At 39.0% G+C, this 27,957-nt stretch overlaps 2 protein-coding genes across 3 annotated transcripts; one reads left to right on the plus strand and one right to left on the minus strand.

Annotated features, from left to right (window-relative positions):
- Nucleotides 1-197: 197 nt before the first annotated feature.
- On the minus strand, nt 198-27,678 carry NAP1L1 (nucleosome assembly protein 1 like 1). Of its 2 annotated transcripts, XM_066319198.1 has the most exons (15): nt 27,548-27,678; nt 13,435-13,469; nt 12,737-12,825; nt 11,053-11,155; nt 9,851-9,992; nt 9,302-9,382; nt 8,946-9,074; nt 8,372-8,443; nt 7,606-7,745; nt 5,743-5,888; nt 5,638-5,657; nt 4,358-4,480; nt 3,086-3,118; nt 2,615-2,665; nt 198-923 (listed from the first exon to the last, which is right to left on the minus strand). In XM_066319198.1, the coding sequence occupies exons 2-15, from the start codon at nt 13,449-13,451 to the stop codon at nt 888-890; spliced, it is 1,182 nt and encodes a 393-aa protein (XP_066175295.1). In that variant the 5' UTR covers nt 13,452-13,469; nt 27,548-27,678; the 3' UTR covers nt 198-887. The 2 variants fall into 2 exon arrangements, with proteins under 2 accessions (XP_066175295.1, XP_066175294.1); XM_066319197.1 differs by lacking the exon at nt 27,548-27,678 and having other exon boundaries at nt 8,946-9,071.
- LOC136361943 (basic salivary proline-rich protein 3-like) lies at nt 26,567-27,957 on the plus strand. The gene is made up of 2 exons (XM_066320225.1): nt 26,567-26,635; nt 26,914-27,957. Exons 1-2 carry the CDS (start codon nt 26,567-26,569, stop codon nt 27,955-27,957), a joined length of 1,113 nt encoding a protein of 370 aa, XP_066176322.1.

The raw sequence follows: 27,957 nt of genomic DNA on the forward strand, positions 1-27,957 counted from the left end.
AGATTCACAAGTATCACACTGCAAGTGCAAAGTATGGATCAAACTTTCCAAACTATTGTGTTTGTTTTTCAAATGCTATATAATTTACTTTTCAGTAATTATCAGCTTTTGTTTCTAGGAAAACATGAACTGCAGCATGTAAGATATGCATTATCACTTTACACATGCAGATACACAAGTAATAAAACAAGACTAGCTTCTGAAAATACTAGGTTTTATTCACACCCCTGTGGTAAACAATAACCTTAATATGATGACTAGGTTTCTTTTGTAGATCACTATGTCACATAAAATACAAAACCCATAGCATAAACAAGCTGACAGTTATGAATGTTTAATGTGGTCTCATCAGTAAATTAAAGAAGTTATACTAGTCTTCTCAAGTAGTCAAATTCAAAATGCATCATCATCTCCTAGTTAGTACAAGTCACTGCCATTTCTATAACAAAGTAATGAAGGCACAGCTAGTGCAAGCAGACTTAAACCCGTTCAGACTACTGGGCTGAAAAAATACTTTGGTTGGTTCTTCAGGAGAGAGTTTTCTCTAAACAAATATTGGTCTCAGTTAACAGTTCTGTTCATCTTCACAGCTGCAGTCTAATAGCTACATGACAAAGACTTCACAAGAACCAAACTATGTAGCAATGAATTAACATTCATGCTTTAGGGCATTTACTGCATTCTACATATTGGCAGAAAATTATACTGTTAAAATGCCAGGTAGATTGAACCTACATTTTAAACTGGTTCTTAAGTGTTCAATTTCTTTTTTTAACAAATTGGTTACTTAATTCTACCAAGATACAAAACATAAGGCTGTAAGTAACTAATAGTTGTGTTTAGGCTATTACAGTGCAGGTAATCCTCAAGGCCACAGACACACTGCTTCACTGCTGTTTGCACTCTGCTGGGTTTTGATCCTTCTGTTGAGAAAAAAGGAAAACCAGTTTAGCGAAATCAGTATTTTAGAAGAATTATCAATATTGCTAAGCATGCTTTCTCTCAAGCAGTAATAATCTTCCATCTTTTCCCTTGCACTCCTTGTCTAGCATGCAGCAATATCCACACTGCATCTATTTTGGCTTTGTTGGCACATCAGGATACAATCCAGAATAAAAACCTGTTCAGAACTAAGTGTGGTGAAGTACTATAAAAAACATTGTAACAAGGAGAAAAATGATGTGCAGTAACAAACAACTCGGCTCAGAAGAAGCATGCAGATCCTCTTCACGGTTTGAGACAAAAGAAACTTCCTATGGGTAGTAACAAGAGCATAGCCTTAGGCCAGAAGACACTGTGTAGAGCAATGCAATGAAATGCCAAATCACAGTTCCTAATGCTCTGGAAGCATCTTTTGCAATGAATTCCAGTTGTTAAAAAATCCTAACATGGAAATTTTTTTCTGTTCTTGAAACAGACAGCCAGTAATATGTCACAGTAATATGCAAACTCAAGAAAGTTTTGGGGGAGTAGAGTTCAGTTGCAAGTTTTACTTCACTACCCCCAGCTATTCTAGCACCACAGCACTTCAAGAAATTCAGCTGGTTCACAGCCTAAGATCAGCTTGCAACACTATAGTACCTCTACTATCTCTAGCCCTTGAGCAGCATTCTGAAACTGAGCATAGTCTTGCCCTTTCTCAGCTTTGTTTCACTGAGAAAAGCAATCTGAAATGGTGGAAATAAGTTCAACTTGCAGCTGTTTCATTTGGATTCCAAAATTTTCTTGACTAGGAAGCAATTTGAATACACTATAGCAAATCAAACATCACCAAGAGGGCTGTACATTTTGATTACAAGTTTGTACCTTGCCTTTCTATGTACAATGCTAAGATTATGTAATTTTCTCAACAGTACTTTGACAGTAGCTCAAACCATTCCTACTGAAAATCACTCATTTGAAATTATAAGCCCTTTAAACAGCAGGCATTTTTGAGCATTCACAGACTCTATTATGACTGCAACTTTCACCTACCACAGATGCTTTCAGGTGGTGAGATGTACCTTTCCCTCAGCTACTAAAAAGCTATGAATTGAGTGGCTCATGATAATTTTTTCAGCCTGATCAGTGGTTTTCCCTTCCCATGGAATAAAAAATCTCCCAGTTGCTCTTGGCTGTTCACATTTTAGGACTTGGCTGCAGATGCATTTCTGAACCTTGACTTCTGCTATCTCAAACAATGGAAGACTTGCCATTTACCTAATGTGAAAGAGTCTATTTTGTATTCTGCTGGGAAAACCTGTGCCAGAGCCAGCTTGTAGCAAGTTCCCAAAAACTGAAGCTGGATGACAGTTTGCTCCATGTCCTTACAACCATTTTGCAATTTTCATCATTAGGCAGCACCTTGCTGCAAGACAAATTTATACAAAACCAAGCCTGACTAACCTCAGTGCTCAGAGCCAAAAGTTACTTTTATAAAATGACTCCTGGAGAAAGAATTTGATAAAAGTTTCTCTACCAATTCTAGTCTGTCAGAATTAGGCCCAAAACAAAACATGCTCACCCACAGGAACTGTTAGTTTAATACTTAAATTAAAATCAAGATTCACCATACATAAATTTTTAAACATCTGTATGCATACACAAACTTTAAACATTCATTTTAATTCCTTACTTTTGGGTCATAATCAGGATCATTTTCTTCATCTGCTTCTTCTTCTCCCTCCTGAAAGAAAACACTTAATATTTCTCTAGCTTATCCACATTCAGCTTCCGGAGCCATTTTCAAGAAAATTAAGATTAAGTTGTACTCAGAAACACATTAATTACCACTTTATGTTATACACACTGTGTTAGTTTATCCTCCATAAAGCATATGTTTTGACATCAGCAGCAGCCTAATTTTTAAGATACCTTAAGGGCTGTCTTAGCTTGGGTTGGGTTTTGTTGGTTTTTGTTGCTGTTGTCTTGCTGATTGTTTGCTGTCTTTTAATTATTCATCTGAGATCCACAACAATATGTTCTATCTTATTCCAGAACTAATTCTTGAACTTAATGTCCAGAGCACTCAAAACTTAAATGAACTCTTATTCCAGATAAGCTACAACAGGTAAACTATTTGAATCAAGGGCATCTGTCATCTTACCTCATCATCTGCCTCTTCACCTTCTTCATCATACTAGAAGAGAAAATAAATAGTTTTGATAACACCATAAATGCAGCCATTTATAGCTCAAGTAGTCGTCAGAGACCACTCTGTATTGTGATCTTAAGAGAATCATAGAATGGTTTGGGTTGGAAGGACCCTTGAGGGTCATCTAGCTCCACCACCCTGCAGGGAAACCTTCCACTACACCAGGTTACTCAGAGTCTGATCCAACCTGACCTTGAAAATCTGCAGGGATGGGACATTCAGTTTTTCTGGACAACCTGTTCCAGTGTCTCACAACCCTCACAGTAAAGAATTTCTTCCTAATATCTAATGTAAGCCTAGTCTCTTTCAATTTGAACCCAGAAGTGCCTGTGTCTGTCAGATTTAAGAATATTTTTTGCATCAGCACGAGCAATGTTCAACTTCCTCTGGAGAGCTCTAGCAGAGCAGATGGTTCATGTTCCACGCAGCCCAGGGGGAGCTGGTTACACTGTGGTACCACTTGGGGACAGCAGGGAATAGCAGAGCCCAGGGCAACCCAACCTGTTAGTAACCTGTCAGTACCTCCCTCTTCCACAGCCCCAGCCAAGCCTCTACAAAAAGGGCTAAGAGTTTAGACTCTAAAGATTATTTTTAAGACAGGACATATCTATGCCATCTTAACAGTCAAACTGCCCTTGTTTGAGCAGAGGCAGCAACAGAAAAATGTCTTACACCTGTATAAAATTCTGAGGCTTTGTGGTTTGTCAGTTTAAAGCTTAGTTCTTTTAAAACATTTAAGCTTTTGCAGAACTTGCTTTGATTATTTTGGCATGCTTTGAATATGCCTATCTAGCCTTTTTTAAGTAAGAGAGTACTTTTGAAAGGATGAGGCTTGAATCTCCTAAAATTTCATAGTCCAATATCACTGTAAGCACAAAGAAGAGGCTGACCATCTAGATAAAAAGTCTAATTTGCTGTCTGGCAGCTTACACAAAGTTACACAAAGTATTGGGTACACTTCTCTAGGAATGCCTTATACACAAAATGCTACTATGACATCCTCTAGATGGTCAGCTTTACCATTCCTTTTGCCACAAAACTCTGAAGTCACTGCTTTGAAGATGAATTATTTTTATGCTGACCTTTCCTGAACAATCTAGGAAGCTCTGCTGCAACTAACATTGGTACATCCCATTCTAAGGATACCAATGTAAGAAATTACCCAAGGTCTTTAAACAGCATTATTTCAAGGTTTTTAGTGTTCTGAATGAACATTGTACTTACGTCATCATCATCATCTTCAATAGCTTCTCCAGTGAAGTACAATACTGACCGGGGGACTATACGTTCACGCAAGAAATGACCTATCTCAAAGTCTGCAGCAAGGATTGCCTCAGAATCATCATCCTGCATAAAACAATATTATTTCCTAAATTGTAAGATGGTAACTACTTTTGACACATACACATAAGTTACATGGATTTTGATGTGGCCAGATTTATACAAATACCATTACTGATGTTTTTGTTCCAGGAGCTGCTTTACAGAACTGAAACTGAGGGGCCGAGTTTGGCACTTTCAACAGCCCATCTACATTATACAGTGAGGAGCTGCTGCTTCAGGAAGCCTAATTATATACAATTCTGGAGTTTCTTCTGTTCCAAGTATAAAGATTATTTATTAGCTCCCAGAGACTTTCAGTTCATATGCACAATATTCTTAAAGAACTGAAAAATAGCCAGGTAAGCCTATCACATTAAAGATTTTACAACCTACTTCTGATTCCTTCACTGCATCTCCTTCTTGATTCCCACTAGACAAAGCACCTGAAGCACCTAAAATTCCCATGACTGAAGCACCTGAACACCTAAAAATGCTCTCTGATCCAATCCCATACTTTCATTCCTCTTGTTTTCGTACCAAGTGTTCTGCTATTTCCCATCCGAGCAATGATTTTCAATTCAAAAGACTTCTTTTGGGGTTTTGGTTTTCTAAACATTATGAACATACAGCTTTTGGTGTCCATGCCAACTACAATTCTAACAGCATGCTTCTGGAAGCTTTAATTTCATAGTTCTCACTCAAACTGCATAATATATTCCCTACTGTTGAGTATTTTTGGTAGTTCAACTCCTTACAAAAACATGGCTTAGTGCCACAGTTTTTTTTTATTACTTTGTTCAAGAGTTAAGAGCTTCAGAAATTTTTAACAGAATAAAACACATACTGGATACATTCAGCCATTAGATAAAATCATCCAAAGAATGCCTGAAGGGGGGAGACTTACGCCACCCATTAAATCAAAGACTAATAATGTAGATCACTACATTTCTATAACTGTCAACAATTCATAAGGTAGCTTTCAGGAAACATGAACTGTTAAAGTTGACTAAACTAAACTCTATCATCCAACTCAAACACTCCTAAAAACCAAAACTCAAAATATATTCTAGTCCTTGTAAGTATTCTCAGTTAAATACAGGATCAGTTAAAACTGAGGCTGTTTAACAAATTCTAAAATGCCATAAACACTCCATCATCATTTTTTAAATAAGCCAACTTACCAGGTCTCCGCTTTCAGGAACTGTAGAAAAAAGAACAGAAGAAACCAGTGAGTGAGATATAGTCCACATTTAAAGTTAATACACACAAACTATTATTCAGCTTACCTTCAGGAGGACTAAAGAAGTTGAAGAAAGAGTCATTGGATACAGTTTTTGTCACCGTCCTGACTGTTCCACGGCCCTTATGTTTTTGCTTCTTCTTAATGGTTTTTAAAGTAACATTTTTTCCTTTTTTCCAGTCTATTTGGCAACTAAAGTGTAAATAAAAAACAAATAGCACAAAAAACCCCACAACTACCTGCAGCTTAATACACAAGTATCTACTGAGACTATCACAACTGCAAGAGACACACAGAAGAGAAAATTATAAAGTAGTATTTATTTAGTGCTGTCTTTTCATTAGTTTATAGGTTGAGAATAAGAGTAACAGGTTCATTTTAGGATTATTTCCATCCAGAAATTTTTCCTTCTCCATTCAATCTCTGAAATGCTAATTTTCATTAGCTACCAGGTACAGCCTAACTTTCTATCAACAATTAGTACTGCACCACTTTTAGAGCCACCCATCCATTATAAAGTAATGTCATGTCTGGGCATGTTAGTAATATGCCAAAGTCCACCACATCTATAATTATAACCAGTAAGTGCTTAAAACAATGCATCAAGCAGGGACGCAGTTTTTGGCTGATTTTGAGTTGTTTGTGAGGGTTTTGTCTTCTTGTGTTATATTCATTTGTTCAGGTTTTGCTGTTCTGGGTTTTTTTTAACTCTATCCTGCTTACAGAGCAGAATCTGGCCTACAGGCCTCTCTAACAGTCAAAGCATTCTAATGACAAGTAAATAAAGTCACATCAGTGAAACTAACTGCATTTGCAGAAGTTTCAGATTAGATTATTTTACAGACTCAAAGAAATAGAGTGAGCTGCCTTGGGACAAGAAGGGGTTGTCTTAGCTAAAAGAGAAAACAAGGGCTAGGAGTTAATTTTTACAGAAGCGGTGGCATCTGACATCACACTCAGCCAAGGTTCATGATTTCCAAATCAGTCCAAACTGGGGAAAACAAAACAGTTTAATCAAAGCTACCCAGGCACTTAAAACTAAATCTTAAAGGACTTTGCAAAATATGTTAAGTGACTGGGAAATAAAGAGGTAAATATAAGTCAGTATGAGCAACTGAGGACAAGAGTAAAACCAACACTGACTATGCAGTGATAGGCTGTAACTTAGTTGTTATCAGTCAGAAGAGGAGTCAAAGCATTGGAGACTTGAACAAAAAAGCTATTGAACAAATGGGCCCAAATGTACTCAAAAGGATAAATATGTACAACACAGTTTTCTCTCATCCCTCTGTTCACAAAAAAAGCGACAAGCAAAGAAAAAATTCCTTAACTAATTTAAAACAGAAGATTTCACTAAGAAAGGAGTGTGACAGCTTTTCAGATTGAGTAACCCAGAATTATGATGACTATTCTCCATTTCTCACATAGACATTCAAAGGCAAACATTCAACACTCATAAAACAAAATGGACAACTGCAATATGAAAAGTAAATCTGGAACAAACTCCCCAAAATGCTGCATGTCAGAAATACAAAAAGATTAAAGGAAGCAATCAAACAAATTCTAACAACAGCTATCCAGGCTCACTAAAAGATACCACTATCCACCTTTCAATTCGCCTTTACTGACTGCAGAACAATACTTCTAAATAAATACTGAGTACGTTTTTAATTTATATGCCTACATAATATATATGCTTATAAATTATGCCATACAAATCATGTGTTTTTCTATACTGTAGTGAAGTTACTGATAACAACTAAAAACTCATGTCAAACCCAGTTGTTCACAAGTTACTAGGGGAAGTAACTTTTCCAGCACCTCCCCAAGATGCTGTAAAACTTTTCAGCTTGATAATGCTTAGGAAAAAAAACATTATTTTGCCTTCAAGCCCTCTAGTAGCACTTACCCTGTACAACCCATGATTTCTGGTCCATCAAAGGAAAAGGGATCAGAATCATCTGGCTCTGACCTCATTCTATACGTCTTTGTCAACACTTCATTTGTGAAGTAGTCATTTGGTTCGAAATGAAATTCTAATGTGAAACTCTTAAAAAAAATTGCAGAACAGTAACTTTAGTTACTTACCAACACTTTTTAACTTCTTAACACCTAAATCCAAATAATACACATGCAACAGAATACACCTTTTCCCAATACATCCATAACTTACTCTAGAATTTGCTCCCCAAGTTGTACAATAAATCTTCAGATTTTTTCATTTACTTGATCTTGCACTTTCTAGTTATTATACTGCTTTCAGTAATGACAGATCTCCTAGCACACAGCTTTCCCATTACTAATGTATAGGAAGCATTTCTAAATTTAAAAATATTAGATTTTAGAAAACTGTCTGATTTCTGCCAGGGAAATATAAGAAATTACAGCAGTTATACGAAAAGTACCCAAAGATATCGAAATGCAATGGTGAAACTGAAGTTATCAGATATTAAGGCCAATTTCATCAGAAGCCGAAGGTTAAATTTAGCAGACATTCATTCGCAGGGTGGTGCAAGACTAGCACCAGACCTTGTACTGCCTTCTCAGAAGCAGCAGCTGTATATTTTCTCATGAGTTACAAAAGACAATTGGCTATCACAGAGCATGTTGCTAAAATACAAATAATTCTTTAGATAACACAAAAGTAATCTTGTTTATTAACAAGTCAAACTAACCATAGGCTGTCCAACTTCTGAAAATTTCACTTTGATATCTTTTAAGTATTTCAGGATAGGTTCATCATGTTCCTGTAGAGAAAACACAGTGTATTTAATTTTTGTAACATTCGATTATACACAGATTTAAGGCCTCGAAGAGATAAAAAGTCATGTTTAGAACAAGTTTTCCTTAGAAAAAAAATCTTGTTGCAACACTGAAATATTTCCACAAACATGACCAGTAGATGGCAACAATGGCTGTGTACAGAGTCCCCAATACTGTACACAACCAAAACCAATGCAAACACCATATACAGTTTTTAGCAATGCCTAACACACTTTTCACACACATTTCTGTAAGCACCGAAAATTTATTAGTATTGTAGAATAGATTAAGAAAAATAAAACAGCAGGGAGGTACTTCAGTGCTCTGTACTCTCACTTCAAAAGTTACCAGAGATGACATCCAAGTGAAGGTCCCATTATTGCTCCCCAATAGACATATCAACCATTTTAGCATCTCCACTGCTTTCTTAAAGATACTTTGATTAATTACCAATGCAACTTTAAACAAGGCTAGACTACCACCTACCTGAACCATATCACTGAGCAAGTCCACATTCTTGAATACAGTCAGCCAAAACTCAGGGATTCCTTTAGGGTCTTCTTTTTCTTCATCTTTTTTTTCTTCTTCAAGCTTAGCTTTCTCTTTCATTTCCTCCTTGAGAAAATAAAAATATTTGGTTTCCTTACTTTTAAGAGTGCCCAGTTCTTTGTGTTACCAGTATGATTAAGTGTCATGCGGATGCTTTAAGCAACCATTAAGAATTAGCATCATTAACAGCAAGTAATCATTACAAACCTGTTTTTTTATAAAACTTCAGCTTAACTGAATCTTGTTTCATGCTAAAGCCTGAGATACTAATGAGAACCAATTAAGATACTCACTGAAATTTCTTCATCAGCATCTGCTTTCCATTCACATTCTTCTTCTGTAGGTTCATAAATGGCATTGATGATTTCACTTCGCTGGAAGATTAAACCAAGAATATTTTCAAATTTCCTAGTCATTGCAATCAGCAATGCCCTAACCAATAAATTCCTAATCCTAAATTACACAGCTACTAATACATCAACTACTTATCAAAATCTTTTTTTCTGGCCCTAGAAGAGAGACTCAGCAGTCAGGAGGTTCTCAACACACTAAAATAAACACCATAGTTCCAGAAAAGTTACTGTATCATCTGACATCTGCTCAATTAAACAAGGTTCTGATATACTGAAGTCATTTTGATAAATGTGGAACAGACTTAACTTTTCACTCTTAATCTTAGTTGATATTCACTTCGATGGCAAAATTGTATAATTACTTGAATGAATTAAAGGTGCACGTATAAAACCAAAGTAATTTGGAACATGAGTAAGTTTTCTGGTTTTTACATTCCCTGGCATTTTAAATGAAGCTTTAAAGTACAAATCAGAGTAGCATTAAAATACCTTGTCAAATAAGGGCTGATAGAGAGCAGCATACTTTCTTTCCAGCTCATGAACTTCCTCATAGAACTTTGCTTCTATCTGTGCGCACTGAACTTGAAGGTTCTTGAGAGCATTCACACGTCTTTTAACGACTTTAGGCAAGCTGAAAAAATTCAGTGACAGAACTGTTACTAACACTGCATTTGAAGCACATATTGATCTCTCTAACTGGACCCCCTGGAAGTCAACCAACCTGTACCACAACAGATTTTACACTCTATTTAAGGCTTTAGAAAGTTTAAATAAAAACTGCAACCAATTTCACCAATCAGATTGAAATTCCTTAGCATAAGCTCTTAAACTGAGGACCAACCACAGTTAGAATCAGAGTATTCTAAACACCTGGGTAAATCATGAGAGAAACTTGTGTAATAAATCTTTATTCTAAAAACAAATTCTACATTATCAAGGGGTAACAAAGTAAAATCATAGTACTGAATACAACTAAGAAAAGTTTCACCATTAATTTGCTTGGTTTTATGAAAAAGTTCTAGACAGCTGAGTTATTATTTGCTAAGAAATTTAATCTTCAAAATTTGCTGCTTTGTTTCACTGAGCACAGCAGCTGGCAGCACTGTCTTTAAACACATTGTCTGACCCAAAGTGAGCCAGAACTGGTTTGCTAAATGAGCCACTGTATTACAAATGTGTAAAAAGAAAGACATTACTGCATGCCTCAAATACAGATGAACTAAGGAAAATTTTGGCAAGAACTTGTAGCAAGTCTTGATACATGAGAAAACCACATGAAGCACTGCTAACAACACTCCTGTATCAGCAAATGGTTACAGTCTAAGCATAAAATGACTGTATTAAAGACACCAGCCCTCCTAGTGTCTTTCTATAGTTTAAATAGCTGATGTTTCATGACCAAGGCAAAACTACAAAAGAGATTTCAAGGAGCAGTAAAGTATCCTAAGATACTGAGTGCCACACTGTAACTGCAGAGGAAAACATCAACCATTGTAAATATTAGCATGTTTTTCTTCATGAAACCTCAAATAAAAACTCTTCAATTCTGAGATGCCCTACAGACAGACTATATTAGTTTTTCTGCTGTCTGAGCAGCACAGTGGTTTACCACCACAAATGCCATAGACAACACTGTTCAGAAAACAAAAGAATCATTTTAACACTCTGCTCATACTAAACAAATGTTGTACCTTTCTATGTATCCTGTAGATGTTCCTACTATACCATCAAGTCTTTCCTGAAGGGCTGCAAGAATCTGAGGATTTTGCATCATCTGCACAGTCAACTGCCGAGCTAAATTAAAAAAGAAAATTATGTAAGCACAAAGTGCATCTTTTGGACCTATCTTGAAAGAAAGAACTGTGCACCAAAAATAAGGAAAATTAGACAAGCAAGAATTACAGATGCAGAAGAACTGTTTAAAACTATGTGTTCTTGGTTGACCTGCCTCCTATCCCATATATCCATCCCATATCTTGGATACATTGTTATGTCTCACAGCTGCCCCCTCCCTCTTGGGCGGGTGCCTGCAGTTTTTTTTCTTTCTTTCTTTCCTGTTTCGGCTCTTCTTTGCTAGCTGGGCTGCCTTTGCCTTGGCTTCGCTTTGCTCTCTGGCTGCCCCTGCCGCCGGTTCCCACCACCACCCCCCTCCCCCACTTCTGTTTTTCGGCTTCGGACCTGACCTGACCTGAGAAGTTGGAGAAGTCCTGGGCTCGCAACAGACGCGTCGCACCCTCCTCATCATCACAGTAACCCCCTTTTCCCACTATTCAGTGTTGGGGAGTGTTTTTTTATGTCAATAAACCGGTTTTTCCACTTTTCCTCCAAGGTATTTTCCTTCCCGATCCCAGGGCTGGGGTGGTGGAGGTTTTGGTTTAGGGGACTCCTTTTGGAGGTTCTTCCCTAATTATTCCAAACCAGGACACTATGTCAAGTTTCCCTACTAGCAAAACATGTTTCTGATTTATAAAATCCAATTTCCCTCCAGGATTCCGGCAGTATAACTTCCCCTCTGATTCTCACCTGTAATAGCTGGGAAATCACCAAAAATACACATTATTCATCTCTAGGTTCTTGTGGGACACCTGAATACTTACCATTTAATTATTGTATGCCATTTAATTACTTCAGCTAATGAACGTGTTCCTCCACGTTCTGCAATCTAGTTTTGAAAACACTTCTTCCAATAGATTAGCAAAGCATAACATCTTGAGAAAAATGTTCTACATTATTGTTATTATTCTCTTCAAGCAAACATGTAACATGCAGAGATTATTAGTTCTCTTTTGGCTAATTGCTCTTTAGATTCCATCTGTGTCCCCACACTTTAAATATAAAGCGTAAGTAAGACTGCTCAGCACCGACAAAACAAGTATTTTAATATATGCTTATGCTTTTTGTTGAGGGGGGAATAAAAAAGGATTTATTAATTTTAAGAGTAGTAACACTAAGCATGATTTGTTCTGTTCACCTCAACTCGGCAGCTAATTATTAAACAACTAATCAAAGAGATACACACACATATACATGCACATTATTTTTTTACACCCAAAGCTTTACATTTGTAAAGTTTTTAACTGCTTGCAGTTTCGAAATAATCCAGTCACATATTCACAATAATCCTGTCTTTTCAAATTATACAGGTGGCCAGCACTGACTGAACCTGGCATTAACCATGACTAAAATGAGTAACTGCAGACAACTAGTAGAAATCACACAATTTGAAAAAGAAGTCCTCGCTTCAGAACTTAAATACAATTGTACATCTGAAATTGTTTTACCATTTTCTGTTATTTTTGAAGTAAAATATTTTTAACACACTAACTAGAAAGCACATATGCTTTGAGGTTTAGAAACTCTTGGTTCCAACATTACCTTTGCTGTTGCCATCTTCACCAGTTTCTTCTTCTTCTACTTCTTCAACATCTTCCATATCCTGCTGATCAAGTTCAGACTGTTCTTTGCTATTAGAAATAATCAATAACAGCATCAAGAAGTTAATTTAATAAAATACTACAAATTTGTCTTCACAGCAGTTTCATGTTTGACAATCCTAGAATGGTTTAAAGAATTAGCAACTTTCCAGAATTACAAAGTTTCCTTTCGTAAAAATAATTCCTTCATCTCCTGTTTTTATCAACCAGTCAAAGCCTCCTTCTGCTCCACATATCTTCCTTAATATGTGCAGGCCTTGACAACTGTGGGTAGGATCACTTAAACTATACTTCAAATAGCCACAAAATAAGAACACTCGAAGTACAGAAAAAAACCTACAGTGAAACAATAGGAATGGGCAACACCATCTGTTTTGCCCTCGAGAATTCCAACTAACATAGGAAATTGATTCGTGCTTTCTTCAACTTTTGTATTTACTTACAATTAAGATCACAAACCCATTTATCAGGAGCAACATAAGCTTTTTTTCCACATGCTATAAACCTCAGCTCTTGCCACAGTGCTCAAGGCGCTCAAGCGCTTCTAGACCCTGCCAATCCAGTATCTGGAGAAGCCAGCCATGTCAAGTATGGCATAGGACACACTCAGAGCCTTAGTAACATACAGATTTTACTTACTTGTCTATGTCTGCCATTCTGCTAGATTTCAAACACTAGAGAAAAAAAAAAAGACAAAAAAACAAAACACATAAGAACAGCAGCACTACATTACAGTTACAAACTGTATGATCACATGCCATAGTACTAAAAGAAACACAAACCACGTCATGTTTATGAAACATGCTAGAGACATATTACAGTCTGAAGAGTGTACATCTCCCTTGCACATTTTGAAGTCTCAGTCTAAAACATACAAAAATGTTGAAAAATTCTGTTCTGTTTTAGAACCTCTAGATCTACTCCCATAAATTGAAGTATCAAGTACCAGAAAAACCCCATGCTGAGTTTTGGATCTTAGGACTGTACTAACATCACTGACTGAAAATTAGTCCTAAATATAAATTAGTCCTAAATATAAAATTGGAAGATAGGGGAAGCAAAAAGGGTGCTGGTAACTACTTACTCCTTTCCAGCACGTGATTGTAGACAGAGCATACTTGCAACTATACCAATTCAAGAATGAAGATGCCTTTTCGTGGCTTTACTTTTCTCAACTTTACAAAACCAATCCAAGTAGTTCCTCAGAATATCCACAAAATTGCAACATTTTACAAAAAGAAAAATTTATGCCAGGTGCCACGGTATTTAACATGAATAACTCCCATGTCCTGAATGATCATAAATTTCTTAAACATCTCAGTATAATCATACACGTATTCCACACACAGTAACTAGAAACATTTAATACTGAGACTATTGCAGATCTTGCATACCATGAAGAACCTATGTTCTCAAACATACTACAAAATGAGTAGCATTTTCTATCTGCAAAACAGTACTTAGGAGCTTTGTCTCCAAAAAGATGTTTTAGGTAACTTGAAGTCTAGGGCAATACCATGCACAAGAAAACACTGTCCTGTTACTACCATCTGCCAGTAATTCAGGAGGCTCCAACTACCAGGAATAATTCACTGGCCCAGAAAGCAAGGAAACCAATGCTTTAGAGTCTCCCTTTTACCTGCTGTCCTGTAAGCTAAACAAATTCAAGTTTCCTTCAGTAATTTCAACTCCTTACAATGCATTCAGATGGGAATTTCAGCAAAGTGTTGGATGGATGCACTCAGAAAAAGTGAAAACTGTATTTGATCTGTCTAAAGTGTAACACAAAAACACAATCCCAGTAAGATAAGGATACTAACAGTCAATATGAAGAAATGTGGTAGAATCTAAACTTCAGAATTAAACACCTACATTTTATGTAAATATAATCCAAGTATTTTTTTTCTGGTGCTGTAACTACTTCCCAACAATTGCATGGAAAAAAAGGATCTGATATCCTCATTTAAGACTACAATTTCATAGTGCCAAACAAAGCTCTAGAATGTAATCAAAAAAGATTCAATTCCCTAATATGCAGAAAAACTAGACAATCAACTACTTGTCCATCTATTTCAGAAAAATAAATACAGTATTTGCTAATAAATAGAATGGCAGCCTAATGAAAACCGAAGAACATCTAACAATTCAGTAAGAAGAATTACAGCAATATTCTTGACTTGTTTTATTCAAATCACATTTGCTTGTCTTGTAATTTCAATTTTACACATGTAACAATTCCAAAGACTCTCTTTGAATATCATTCTCAAAGGTAGAATGGACTGAAGATCTACAGAAACTGAAAGCATACTACAATTACAAGTCTCACATACAGGTCCCTGTTTTACTTGAGCAATGCAACTATTAGCATTATTTTTGATACACACAACATTGTATCCATGAAAAATATACAACCTTTTCCTTATACACTTCATCTTAACTTGCTTTTAATGCAGGACCATTTCAAGGAGACTGATGGTATTGCTGTGCAAAAGAACACAAATTGCACAGCTCACCTGTCTTTCATATATTTTTCTGCAAATTGAACACAGTGCTGTTCCTTGCATTTCCCTTCTCTGTTCTCCCTATCAAAAAAAGCTTCAATTTCCATAAAACAAGAGGTAGCTCTTTCAACAAAGGTGTAACGAGTGGCAGCACAACGCATGGGGTCTCTCCAAGTCAGTGGAATAGATGAAACAGCAGTTGAAACACCTTAGTGGCTTTCTGAAAGACACCAACTTCCAGTTCATTTAAACATTTTTTTTCCTAAATGAAGACAAGATTGCCTATGAACAAGCAGTGCCTAAAAACTTCAAAAAGCCCATCTCCAACAAGGGCTATTAGTCAATACCTTGGAAAAAAGCACTAACAGGGTAGGAATTCCTCCAGAAACACGTCTAGCTTTCAATTACATTCAGAAAAAACACACTTGCTCAAAAGTGCAGGCATTTGACAATGTCATAACGAATTTTTATTTCGGAAGCTAGTCCCCCTCTTCCCCAAAACCGTGTAGGTAAACTGATATCACTCAAGTTTCTGAGTTGTAAGATTCAGCTCAGAGATCAGATCTAAGATTTTTATACACTAGGAAACTGTGTAGCAGAGGCAATTTCACCAGTGGCCTTGCGTTACTGAATTCCTCACAGGACCCTTGTTTTCACCTCTGAACAACTACTTGTCAACACAAACTTTCATCCATCCTTTTGCTGTTCATCCTCTTCCCATGATCACTTCTGACCACGCTAAAGGCATTCATCTCACTACAGCACCCTGTGGGACTCCAGCATCTGCCTCTCTTCTCATTGCAATGGGCAGTTATCACCCTCTGCTTTCTGGCTCTAAAACAATACATGCAAGCACTGTATGTTTTCAAATTATGGCCCAGTTTACTCAAAGCCTTTGAATAGCATTCTTCAAAGATTTTTTTTGAAATTAAAATAGACTGTATCGAGCAGCTGTCAGCTTCCAAGCCTCCCTCTAAGTGTTTCTCTCTCTCATCCAATTTTTCTTATTCTCCTTGCAGCAGTCTTTTTCATGTCCCATCCTTTAATCTTCCCACCACTTTTTACACAACTCAGTATCAGAATATACACAGTTGGAAGAGTTCTTCTGCAAACTGAGGAGATACTAGTGTCTGTCACGACAATTATCTGCCAGCTCTAGACAACTGTTCTTGAGTAAGGAGACTACAAGGCACTGCCAAGAAAACTATGCTGGCAGACATTTAGGCTAATCTGTGCAACCCACTAGCATGGAAGAGATATAGTTGCATCACATTTTGTTTACTGTCATTTACTTAAACAACCATAAGCTTCACTGCAAACACAGCTCTACTGGCTAAAAAAAAAACCCAAACAGAAACAAAAACACTGCAGAAAAGCACTAAGAAAATGCATTCCTAAAGAGCAGATAACCTCCACTGTCTCTGCACAATGCCCAGTTCAAGGTCCTGGTCCAGTCTTCAGAGTTTCAAACACACATATACCACAATCAGTAACATTGGAATACATCAGTGCAGTATTTATTTTGCAGTAAATATAATCCCCAACACTAAATATAGAACTCGTCATCACTCCACTTTCCAAAAGACACAGCTGTCCTTCTCAGTTCATTCATAGGTGCATTTAGGTTTATAAACAGCAGCTGCACTTTGGCATGTGAGCAACAAAAACCACTAGCACCACTCCCTGAAGCAATGCCAGGGAGATACCAGTTGTCAATGCAGGATCTTAACAAACCTGGATACATACATCTGATGTATTACTTCAAGCCTCAGTGTCTAGGTGATTGTTTTGGACTAAGACACTGCTGGAATCTAGGCCTCCCGACTGCATGAAGAGGCTTATGTGCACAAATAAAGAGTAGGTGACACCTCTGTATAAAGCCAGCATGCAAAAAACCTTACTAGTAAAATATTTTATTTCCCTGTTACTTGAACAGCTACAGCCGCAAACTGTTTGAATGCAGTAGACTGCACTATGGTCAAATACAGAGGTGCCCACAAGGCTTCACTTACAACGTTTTGCTGCTCATTGTAAAAATATGCAGAAGAAAAGCAACAGTTATCTCTTCAGGGCTTGAAAGAATGTGTAGGAAGTTCGTGCTACAAAAAGAAAGCAAAAGTACAGAAAAGCAAGCTACAGTGCAAGTTTCCTAAAGGTTCAAATTTAAAACCTCTTTCATACATGTACCTTAAGCCTGCCTGCCATCACAAAAAAGCATGTTCTTTATCAAAATGGAAATGTTAGAAGACATAATCCAGCACTACTTTACTCACAGTTTTGAGTGCATCCAGCAAAATTACTAAAAATAAGCAAAATCCCCCTAAAATTTAACTTATAAAAAACGTTGTGACAATTTGCTATTTTCATTAGACTTAAAGGACATTTGATTTTGTTAAACTGTCACGCTTTTCAAGAAATGGAGCTTGATACATGGCAGAATGTTCATGTGTTCATCCCCAAGCTAGTCATTAGTGAGCTTTCAGTTTTCGAGGATTATCATTTCTTCACTAAGTGATTTTGTGAAGTGATGAGCGAAGATAGAAATACAAACTCTAAGTCTTCAGCACTTCCTAATCTTTCCTTGATCCACACAGAAAGTAATCTGAATTTGCACAGAGGCACTAGCCATGTTACAGCCAGGACACAGGCTTTGGAGAGAAGCCTTTTCTTTCCCAGCTCAGCTTTACGTGTCCCAAGTAAGCACAGCTCTATTAGATTACCCGGACATCCGCTCGCCCTCAGGAAGGCAGGTCACAAGAGGTGAACTGCAAGTCTGCTGAAGCAGCAGGACATTCCTGAGACACAGCTCCTCCAGCAAAATAACAGCATTTCTGCACAAAGCCCCAAGGCTGGCAGGCTGACAACATATCTCAGCTGTTCAGCATCTCTGAGCATATCAAGCCACTAACAGTATCCATACCTTCCCTTTCAGGAAACACCTCTTCCCCTTCTCTAGACAAATTGCTCACACAGTTACCTTGGAATATCAATTAAAATAAATTCTTCAAGTTGTTAAAGAGTCACAAATGGGCTTTCTGAGACTATCAGACCCCAACTATGGCCAAGCATTATTAAGTCACATTTTTAAAATAAACTATTCTTTTGCCCAAATTGATTTCTTCAGAAGTCAAATACAAGTTAACTTGTCCATAGAATAGCATATCAGCCTGTCCCTGGCAAGCCTTGGGCAACTGAAAGCAATACATTAACAGAAAATACCTAAAACAAATGAGCCCTATGTGGGATTCAGGAGCTGCAACATAAAATTACAAACTAAGTGGTGGACTAAGTCAGATGTCAGTGAAGAAAAGAGGTCCAGCTGGAGGATACCTAGTTGTAGTAAAGAAATCATCAGAATTAAGTCTGGTCAACTATTTGCAATGTGTGCAGAAACCATAGGTGACAAACAAATTACATCATACCAGCCAAGTTCAACTCTCACTAAAGGCTGGGAAACTCAAGGGCAATATATTCACTAGAAGTTACTTCTAACTGATACTCTTGCCTACAATTCCAGGACAACTTGTAAGATTTCTCCTTACATAATCATCATTAAATGAAAAAAAAAAAAAATCAAATAGTGTAAAGATACATCAGAAAACACTCTTTGACTGCAGATGTTCAAAATAATTGTCTGGGGTAGTTTGCTCAAAACCTCTAGCAGAGGTTTGCAACTTTAAAGAGCTCAGATGCTCTGCATAGTGACCTTAAAGGTCTTTTCCAACCCTAACAATTCTGTGAGAACTGAGTGAACTGTTTAAAAAGTGCACTTTACATGGTTATAGAGTTTCACACTTCAAATGTCTTGGTACTACAACCCAAAAATGCATCACTCATTCCAAGTGTTAGTAGAAGCAATGGTAGCGAATCACTGGGTAGGCAAATTGTTATGAAAGAAAGTTCTCATACACTTCAGTAGTAACTAGAAGAACATTTAGCTCTTCTTCAAAAAGAAGCAATTGAATTATGCATCAGGTAAAAAATGTCACTTTAAAAGGGAATAAAGCAGAAGACCAAGTGTTTCCTTTATACTTGTGAGATCAAATTCATGTATCCATTACCACTAGCATGAAAAATGGTCATGAAACAAGGGGATATTGTATCTATTATTATCCTGAGGGGAGACCTCATCATTCCCTGCCACAACCCAAAAGGAGGCTGTGGCCGGGTGGGGAGTGGTCTCTTCTCCTAGGTTAACAAGCAACAGGATGAGAGGAAATGGCCTCGAGTTATGTCAGGGCATGTTTAGATTGGCTATTAGGGAAACTTTCTTCACTGAAAAGTTTGTCAGGCATTGAAACAAGCAGCTTAGGGAAGTGCTGCAATCAGCATCCCTAGAAGCGCTCAAAACATGTGCTTGGGGACACAGTCAAGCAGTGAGCACAGCAGTGCTGGGTTAACAGCTGGACTCAGAGGAGAGGCCTTTTTCAACCTAAAAAATTCTATGTTTCTATAAATAAGACAGCAGATAAACATGTTAAACAGATTATACCATTTGTCTTAGGGAAAAAATATGCCTTCTTACCAAAGCTGAAGGTCCAAAAAAAAAAAGTCAATCTCCATCAATGAGCAGAGTAGTGCAGTTCTAGAACATCAAGATACCACATCTGAGTGATGAAAGACATTACCAGCCACTGAACTCTCCAGAGACAATTCCTTTATTAATGCCTCAAAGTTAACAAAAGATTTCTGTTAATGTAAGAACAAAAATTAACAAAATTTATTTCAATTTTCAAATCTAGAATAGATAATTAAAACTGCCCAAATACAAGCCCAGAAAACAGGAGTATGATATAACAAAGAACACAATACTAATATAAAAGCTATTAAGTTCTGCATAAAGAGACTAAGGAGCTAATGGCCAGTGGAAGCAAGGAATCCAGGTGCCTCAATACAGTAACAAGGTGAGGCTGGACCCTCGCAGTGACTCAAAGCCCTTCATTTTGACACAACTTCCAGCACTAGCACAAACTCATCCATTATGTGCAAAGGACATGCACAGTTAACAGCAGAAATGCCATGGCAATAAATGGGAATCTTTAGCAGAAGCTGAAGTAAGGTGTCCTGACAAAGAGAAAAGGGTAAGAAATTCAAAAAGAAGCAGCATTTCATGAAACAGACTCAGAACTTCTAGCTACACACATGAGCTTAAATATCCAAGATGAGAAGCACTCACATCACCACATGGGAGATACATCCCTTTCATAAAGGGATCATCCAGTTTCTCTTCTGAATGATCTTCAAGTCAGAGAAAGCAAACCCTGCTGGAAAAACTTACTGTAGTTCTTCCTTGCCTATTGCATAACCCCATACAATTTCCTTTCATCAATGTCTAAATGAGAGTCAAGTTAAAAAATGTTCAAAGCATTTCTTTGTACAGTGTTAGACCTTCAATTACACGACTAACAGTAGGGTCAAGAGACAGAGGCTGTCACAGGCAAGTACCTTTTATAACAACTCATGAAAAGAGTTAGGCAAGCTTGAAGTTACTCTGAAACAGTACTGCTATATCTCACTTATGGTGACACAGCAAGATTCAGAATCTAGCTTTAGAGAACAAATAACACTAAAACATGATAATGCTGAACCAAGTAACATATAACACAATTGAAACTGCTCTCTCCTCTTCAAGTGGTATTTTTTTTTTTCACTCCCTAATAACTCTGGAGGTAAAGGCATCAACTTAAGCCATTTTCCAATGCAACTATTTCACTAGTGCTTGCAGGCCTCTGCACAATTCATGAATACCTGTTACAGCATAAAAACATTTTCCACATTTCAACTTAAAAGCGATCTACACTTGCATGAAAATGCCAGTTGATGGGAAAAAGCCAAATTCTGCAAAACAAAACAGAGTGATAATATATGTAAGTAATATTATTACTCAGATATTAGTGACTGCAGAATTTGTTTACATTCACATGGAAATCCATTCTAAGCTTTCTCCTGAACTAATTTTTCAATCAGGAAATGAGGCTTCAATCAACAAATACTGAACTCCTCTCTTTGTAGTATTTTTACTGCATTTTAGATAGTGCCTGTTTACTCTTTCAGCAGAAAATAGCCTCCATACAAAGAAGGAAATGGACTACAAAATTCCAAATTAAAATCAGGACTAAATTGTATCTACATGCTTGTCTATGCTACTGACCTGAGCTCCCTGATCATGTTCTAAAAATAGGATAATTAGCACGCAATGTTGCCTTTGTTCTGAATGCCAAGATTCTGTAGCAGAAAACCTAACAATTTCTACTTAGAACAATCTTTCATTATTAGAAAAGTAACAAGTTTAAATCCAAACTCAGTAAAAATTAACAAGGATCTTGATTTTTTTATGAAACAAACTACTCAGGATAGCTTTTTATGGTTTTACTTTCCATCATGGATGGAAATGGGAAAAAGAGCAGCTATCCTAGAGGGTTGAAATCAAAGTCTTTATGTATGAAGAAATTTTTGAAATTTCCTAAGACAATATTTCTCAAAACAGTTCATGTTGGTACAGGTATTCAGTTTGTTAAAAGGTGGCAAAGTAATAAAAATATTTGTGTTTTAACAAAGTTCTTCAGGTGGCAGCTTTAAAAAAACAAAACAACTTTTGCATGCCACAATATCAAGCAATGGGAAAGAGAGCATTAATCGGCTGCCTAGATCGCCACATAATCAAACACAACCACATCAGCAATTATGTTGCTATCTGCAAAAGTCACACACTGCAGCATTATTGTTTTTCTCCAATTAGACTTCAAAAACATCTAAGCACCTCTATGTGAAGAGAAAGTTAAAAGCCACTGAAAAATATATACAGGTTTCTGAAGTGTGCTTTCTGGTAGAACATCTAACGACTACAATTTTAAATTCATTCACTAACCAAGAAGTCACGGAAATTGCTAAAATGTATTTAGCAACTTGTGTTAGCTTCCACTGAGTATTTTTTTTCCATGGAAGCCAGGTCACTACTAAATTACAAACTTTAAAACATCCAGTTTTCAACCACTAAGTTAGTGTGCACAAAAAAAACCCAACCAACCAACCAACCAAAAAAACCCCACAACAACACACAACCACAACTTTAACACATTTTGGAGGCTCTTGGGATGGGATGTTACAACTGGGAGTAAAGACCCAACAGAAGAATGCCCATGGTTATGGTTTCAGCCAGTTATTTTCAAATGAATTCAGGTACAGTTTAAAACGCAATTATAAACGTGTAGTAGGGCTACAGAGAGCTTGAACCATGGAACTTGAGCACTGTTTACAAAGATATCTTCAGAAATACTCTCTTGTGAATTTCACTCAGTCTTGCCTTTGGCACCAGTAAGTATGTGATACCTCCAAAACACTGAATATGGTGGTAAAATAATCAAGAGGCTGTGTTACGAAGATTTCACACGTTCAAACACAGGAAGCATGTTTCTGACAAAGCCACCTTGCACACACAACAACCAGCATAAAGCACTATAGCAGCTCACACTTAAACATTCAAAGATGAGTAATTTCCAGAACTGTAGTATCACAAATTAACAACTGTTAAAAAGGGGGACTCAGGTGAGGCAAAATAAATAGTACTGAAATCTAAAGTAACAAATAAAAAGATACAATTCCAACTACTTTAGAGGTCAAAAACTTGCTATGTAAAGACATATATAATGACATGCACCCCACCAAAGACTTCTACTCAACATGCAGAAGTGACAAGATCTGAAATGAATGCATAGTGACTAAAAGACACAATACAGAATATGATCATTGTGCACTTGGTAATGCATCATCAATGAAAATACTGCATTCATTGCTCAACACTGAAGAGAGAAACTAGCTCAGTTAAGGACCCAGCAACATGATTACCTGAACAACAGAAGCAGTTCACATCTTATATTAACAGTATTTGAGAGGAGAGCAACAAGAAATGACACAAAAATACATACATTAACAAGAAGTTCAGAAAGAACTGATTCAAACTTGCATTCAATATGAAGTTTTTTTCATGTACCCTCCCTGTGTTCCTCAACTTTACTTTTCAATGCTTATCAGGTTTTTAATTAGGGCATGAACTAAACCAAAACCTTCCTTCATGGGCAAGTCATCCCACAAGAAATCTGAAAGAACTGCTCCTCCTTCCTTTAAAACACTGCATATTAAACAATGCCTAAATAAAGTAGTGGATTGAACCAATCATAGTGCAGATGGTCACAAAAGATAATAAGCATTTGTGCTTCTAACCTGGGCCTTAGGAGCAATGGGGTATGTCCATTCCAGATTCCAGGCACCCACTTCATCAAATCTCTTAACAAGAATCTCCAACACTTGGCTAATTCTAGTATCTCTCATGTTTTGGGTGAAGATTATAACTATAGTGATAGCTTTTTAAAGAATAAATGCAAAATCAGCAACTGAATGCTTGAAAGCTACAGGAACAGCCAAAACTCACAGTTGTTGTATCTAAAATTTGCTTTCACCTTTTGAACATAAAAACCTACCAAGGAGAAACTGGTAGAACTTTGTTCTATAGTCCTCAAAGACCAGGTGAAACAGTTGATGTGCAAACAGTCTATTCATTATGGCAAGTTAAGATTTAAACTGAGACATCCCCACTGCAAGTCATGTTTGTGCAGATGTACATTTAAGCACACAGCCCCCAAATGCATCTGTATTTTCCAGCACTGAAATCTAAACAGCTTTCCATCTAGGAAAGACCTGTAGTTTAACCTTTGACAAGTAGTTAAGATACAGATAATGTCTTTGTTTAAGCAGATGATGCAAATTGTTTTAGAAGATTAATTTTTTGGGAAAATACAAGTTACTTCGTGTCTTAAATTATTTCTAATTTTAAGTAATTCCAGAGTATCAAAGGTAAATTAGTAAACTTTTTTTTTTTTTTGAATGCAACTGTAGCACTGTAGCTTTAGTCTGCAATACCTGAAGTTCTCCTGAAAACTTAAGGTCAAAAGTTAAGATTAAATACACAAGGCCACATCAGTAATTAGAATTTTTCCTTCTGCATTAACTTTGCTGATTCAGAAAATATTAGATCATTTTGTGCAGGAAGCCCCCAAAGCCCTCATATGTTGCTTCTAAATAGCTTAATTTTTCAGAAGGTCATCAAATGAATCCCCAAGCAACTTCTGTGATGCCTTCCGGGCATGTCTGGTTTTCTAGACAAATACATTATAACACCAGACCTGCTCTCCAGATTAACAATGTTGGGTGATGAGGAAATGCACTAACCTCAAAGCTGAGTGAGAATCAGCTAGATTGAATTAGCTTTAATTATAATCACTTTTGAACGCTAAGTAGTTTACAAATGAAAACCGACCTATAAGCATTAAATCCATCATCACAACCCTTCCTCAGATTAAACACATACTATGAAGTTCTACTCTATTATTTACCAGCCACTTCTCTGAGGAGAAGCTCAATGGAATGCAGCTGCCCAGACCAGTTGAGAACTCCTCAGCTGTCCTAAAATGAAACCAGAATTAAAAAGTCTCATTTCTGTCTGCAAAGTTTTGTCTTCTGTGTAAATGGCTACTAGTACATCACAAATACCAAAGCACTCCCAGCTCATGGAAAATCGCAGAGATGAAGTTCTGCTGAATGTATATATGGATGAAGAAAAACAAACAGGCATTGAAACAACACCTGCATCTCCGTTTTCTGTAACCTGTGCAATTCCTGCAGCTTCCTTTAGAATCAGATCCTTAGAGATATGCCAGGTTTGCAGCTGTTTCACAAAAACCTGAAGATGAACTGCATTACAACTACGTTAGCAAAAAGGTGAAGATACCAGAGACATGTTCATTATACCTGTTGTTCTACTGGAATAAACTGATTTTTACCAAAGGATTGAACCAAAATTCAGAACAGAAGATTCTTGTCTTATTCCTCCCTAAGATTCTTCACTATTGAAATTAATATCCTCAAGCTATTTTACTCCCTGTAGGTGTAAAATTTCTGCCCTGATGAGTCGAGCTCTTTGTGTTACATTTGCTTTAACTTTTAGGAGCCTAGTGAATAAACATGCTTTTATCAGATGTACAGATTAAGTCAGTTTCCTCATAGATATGGAGTTCTGTATTAGGGGACACGGCCTGGAAGATGCAGGTCTCACTCAGGGTTGTGAAAACTCTACTAACAAAAGTTCATAACACCATGGCCACAAGGCACCTTGGTTTCAGTTTCGCTTGCAAACACATGCTCAAAGCTAAGGAAAAATGCCACACCACCCCTTTCCAGGGCGCTCAGTGAGCAGGTCGCCATAACAAGACCCCCACCTGCTTACAGGAATAGTTTCTGAGTGAGGCAGGGGCTAGATGATGCACAAGGATGGTGGTAGCATTACTGTGTATATGTAAACAGACAGTGCTGCAGCAGATCTGGCACTTTTGGCACTTCTTGCAACACTGGGCTGGCAGCACAGATGCAGCACGGCCCTTCTGCGTGCTTCCAACTCTCATTTCCTAGTCTTGTCAAAGTCAGGCAGACCAGGAGCTCTGAAAAACACCCATCTACCACCTGTGCACAGGACCAACATTCTACAATACTCTGTGATCAGAAACCAAGAGCACATGATGATATCCAAGACTTATCACAAAGCACAGAAAAAGTGGGGGGTAATAAAACTGCTAGCATGTATCACTCTCACACAGGACTAAATGGGACATACACACAAGCTCAGGTGTCAGTGGCCTGTTCTAAGCACTTGTATCAATGTTTTATCAATGTTTCAGGTACCCAAAACCTGAGAGGCCTCAACTTTTGTCTGGTACAAAAGCATCCAAGCCACTTAAATTTCCATGTATGTACATTTTAAATGCTATCTTCCCCTAAGGATTAATATAATTTCTGGATTTACAAGAGACTGGAAACCACTCAGCCTGCTTCAATCAAAGTACAGTGCTTCTCTCTCTCTTTAAAGAGTACCATTGTAAAATGGGCGCAGCAGGAAGGCTGCTAAAAAGCTACTAACATTTTTGTCAAAAACTACCTTCAGCAGTTCACAGCCTTAGGCCTTATCTCTTCTCTCAAGTTTCATTTCATGACTATAATTAAAATTATCAGACTCTATCAGGCCTGATTAATGTAGGATCTACCAGCAGATGTTAAAATCCCAAGACGAGCCGAGCAGAGGAGAGTATTTGTCATACCTTACAGACACCGTGCCCACTTCTCTTACCTCCACAAATGAGTTAGAACATTAAATGTTAAATGTATCTCAACAGGGCTTCAAGCATATGCCTAACTGCAGTGAGCTTGGAGATAAACTGCGGAAGATGCTGCTGTATTATTACTATACCAGTTGCTTCAAAAAAAGTTTGTGGTTTGTTCTGCAAGCAAATGAGGTAAGCTTTTAAATTCAATATCGAAAGCCTCACAAGTATTGGCAGCGTAAGGCCCCTAAACATTCAATACGAAACATGTTGAACACAAGATAATACTTCCACTTGTAGTTACTAAATCTTCAGGTAGTTTCTCAGCCTTCCTTGGGGACATTAATCTGGGTGATACCAGCTAACAGGCGGCCGGAGAAGCGACATGTTGAACTCCCGGCCAGCACTCTACCCTGAGGCAGGACGCGGAGCTGCCGTCCCCTGGCTGAATCTCTGGGTCCCCCTGCCAGCAGCACAGCACAGCACAGCACAGCCGCGCCGCGGCTCCGCACGGGAGCGGGAACAAGGCGCGGGAGGCGGCACAAGGCCACGGCGCGCAGCCATTCGCCGCTCCGCCATGTGCGCACACACCGCGCGGGCGCCCGCCGCGGACCGGCACCGAGCCCCTCCCGCGTCCTCCCCGCGGCCGGCCGGACACTCACCCGCTTCTCCCCGCGCCGCTTTCCGGCCCCGCCGCCCTCCCGCTCCCCGGCCGCGCCGAGCGCGGCCCCGCTCGGGCGCCCACGTGTTGCGGGGCCGACCCGCCTCCCCCCAGCGCCGGCCACGCCACGGGCCCCGGCCTAGCGCGGCCCGGGCGCTCCGCGGGGCGCGGCGGAGGGACGCGAGGGAGTCGACGAGCGGCGCTGCCCGCTGCGGGCCCGGGGCAGAACGGCGCCGCCGCCGCCGCCCCGCGGGGTCCGAGTACTCGGTGTAGCACGGGCACCGCCGGCCCCCCGCGTCCCGCCAGCCGCGGGGCCCCGATAGGCCGGGCCGGCACCCACGGCCTCCCCGCGAGGGAGCGGGGGCCCAGCGCCCCCCGCCCGCCCCCCGTGCCCCCCACAGCCCCAGCCCGGGGCGGCGGCGGCGGCCGCGCTCCGGCGGTACCTGCGCGGCCCGCGGGCGGCGGTGACTCAGGAGCAGCGAGGCGGAGGCGCCGCGCGGCCGGCGGTGAAAGGACCCGCGCTCCCGCCGCTCGCGCTCATATAGAATTAACGTCACCACGTAACCCCCCCCTCCCCCGCCGCCCGCGTCTCATGGCAACGCGTGCGCGCGCCCGAGCGCCGCCCGCCCGCCCCGGGAGCGCGCGCCGGCCGTTGGCCGAGGGCGGTTGGGCCCGAGCGGCGGCGCGCGCGGAGCCGCCCCCGGGGCGCGTGCCCGTGTCACCCCCGGGGCGCGTGCCCGCTCGTGCCCCGCCCGCCCGCGGGCCAGCGGAACGCGCCCCACAGCGCCAGGCGCGGCCCCGGCGGGAGCCGGCCGCCCGCCGCCGCGGGAGGGTGCCCCGAGTGCGGCCTTGA

The sequence above is a fragment of the Sylvia atricapilla genome, chromosome 5 (genome assembly GCF_009819655.1).
Source record: "Sylvia atricapilla isolate bSylAtr1 chromosome 5, bSylAtr1.pri, whole genome shotgun sequence".
NCBI lineage: Eukaryota > Metazoa > Chordata > Aves > Passeriformes > Sylviidae > Sylvia > Sylvia atricapilla.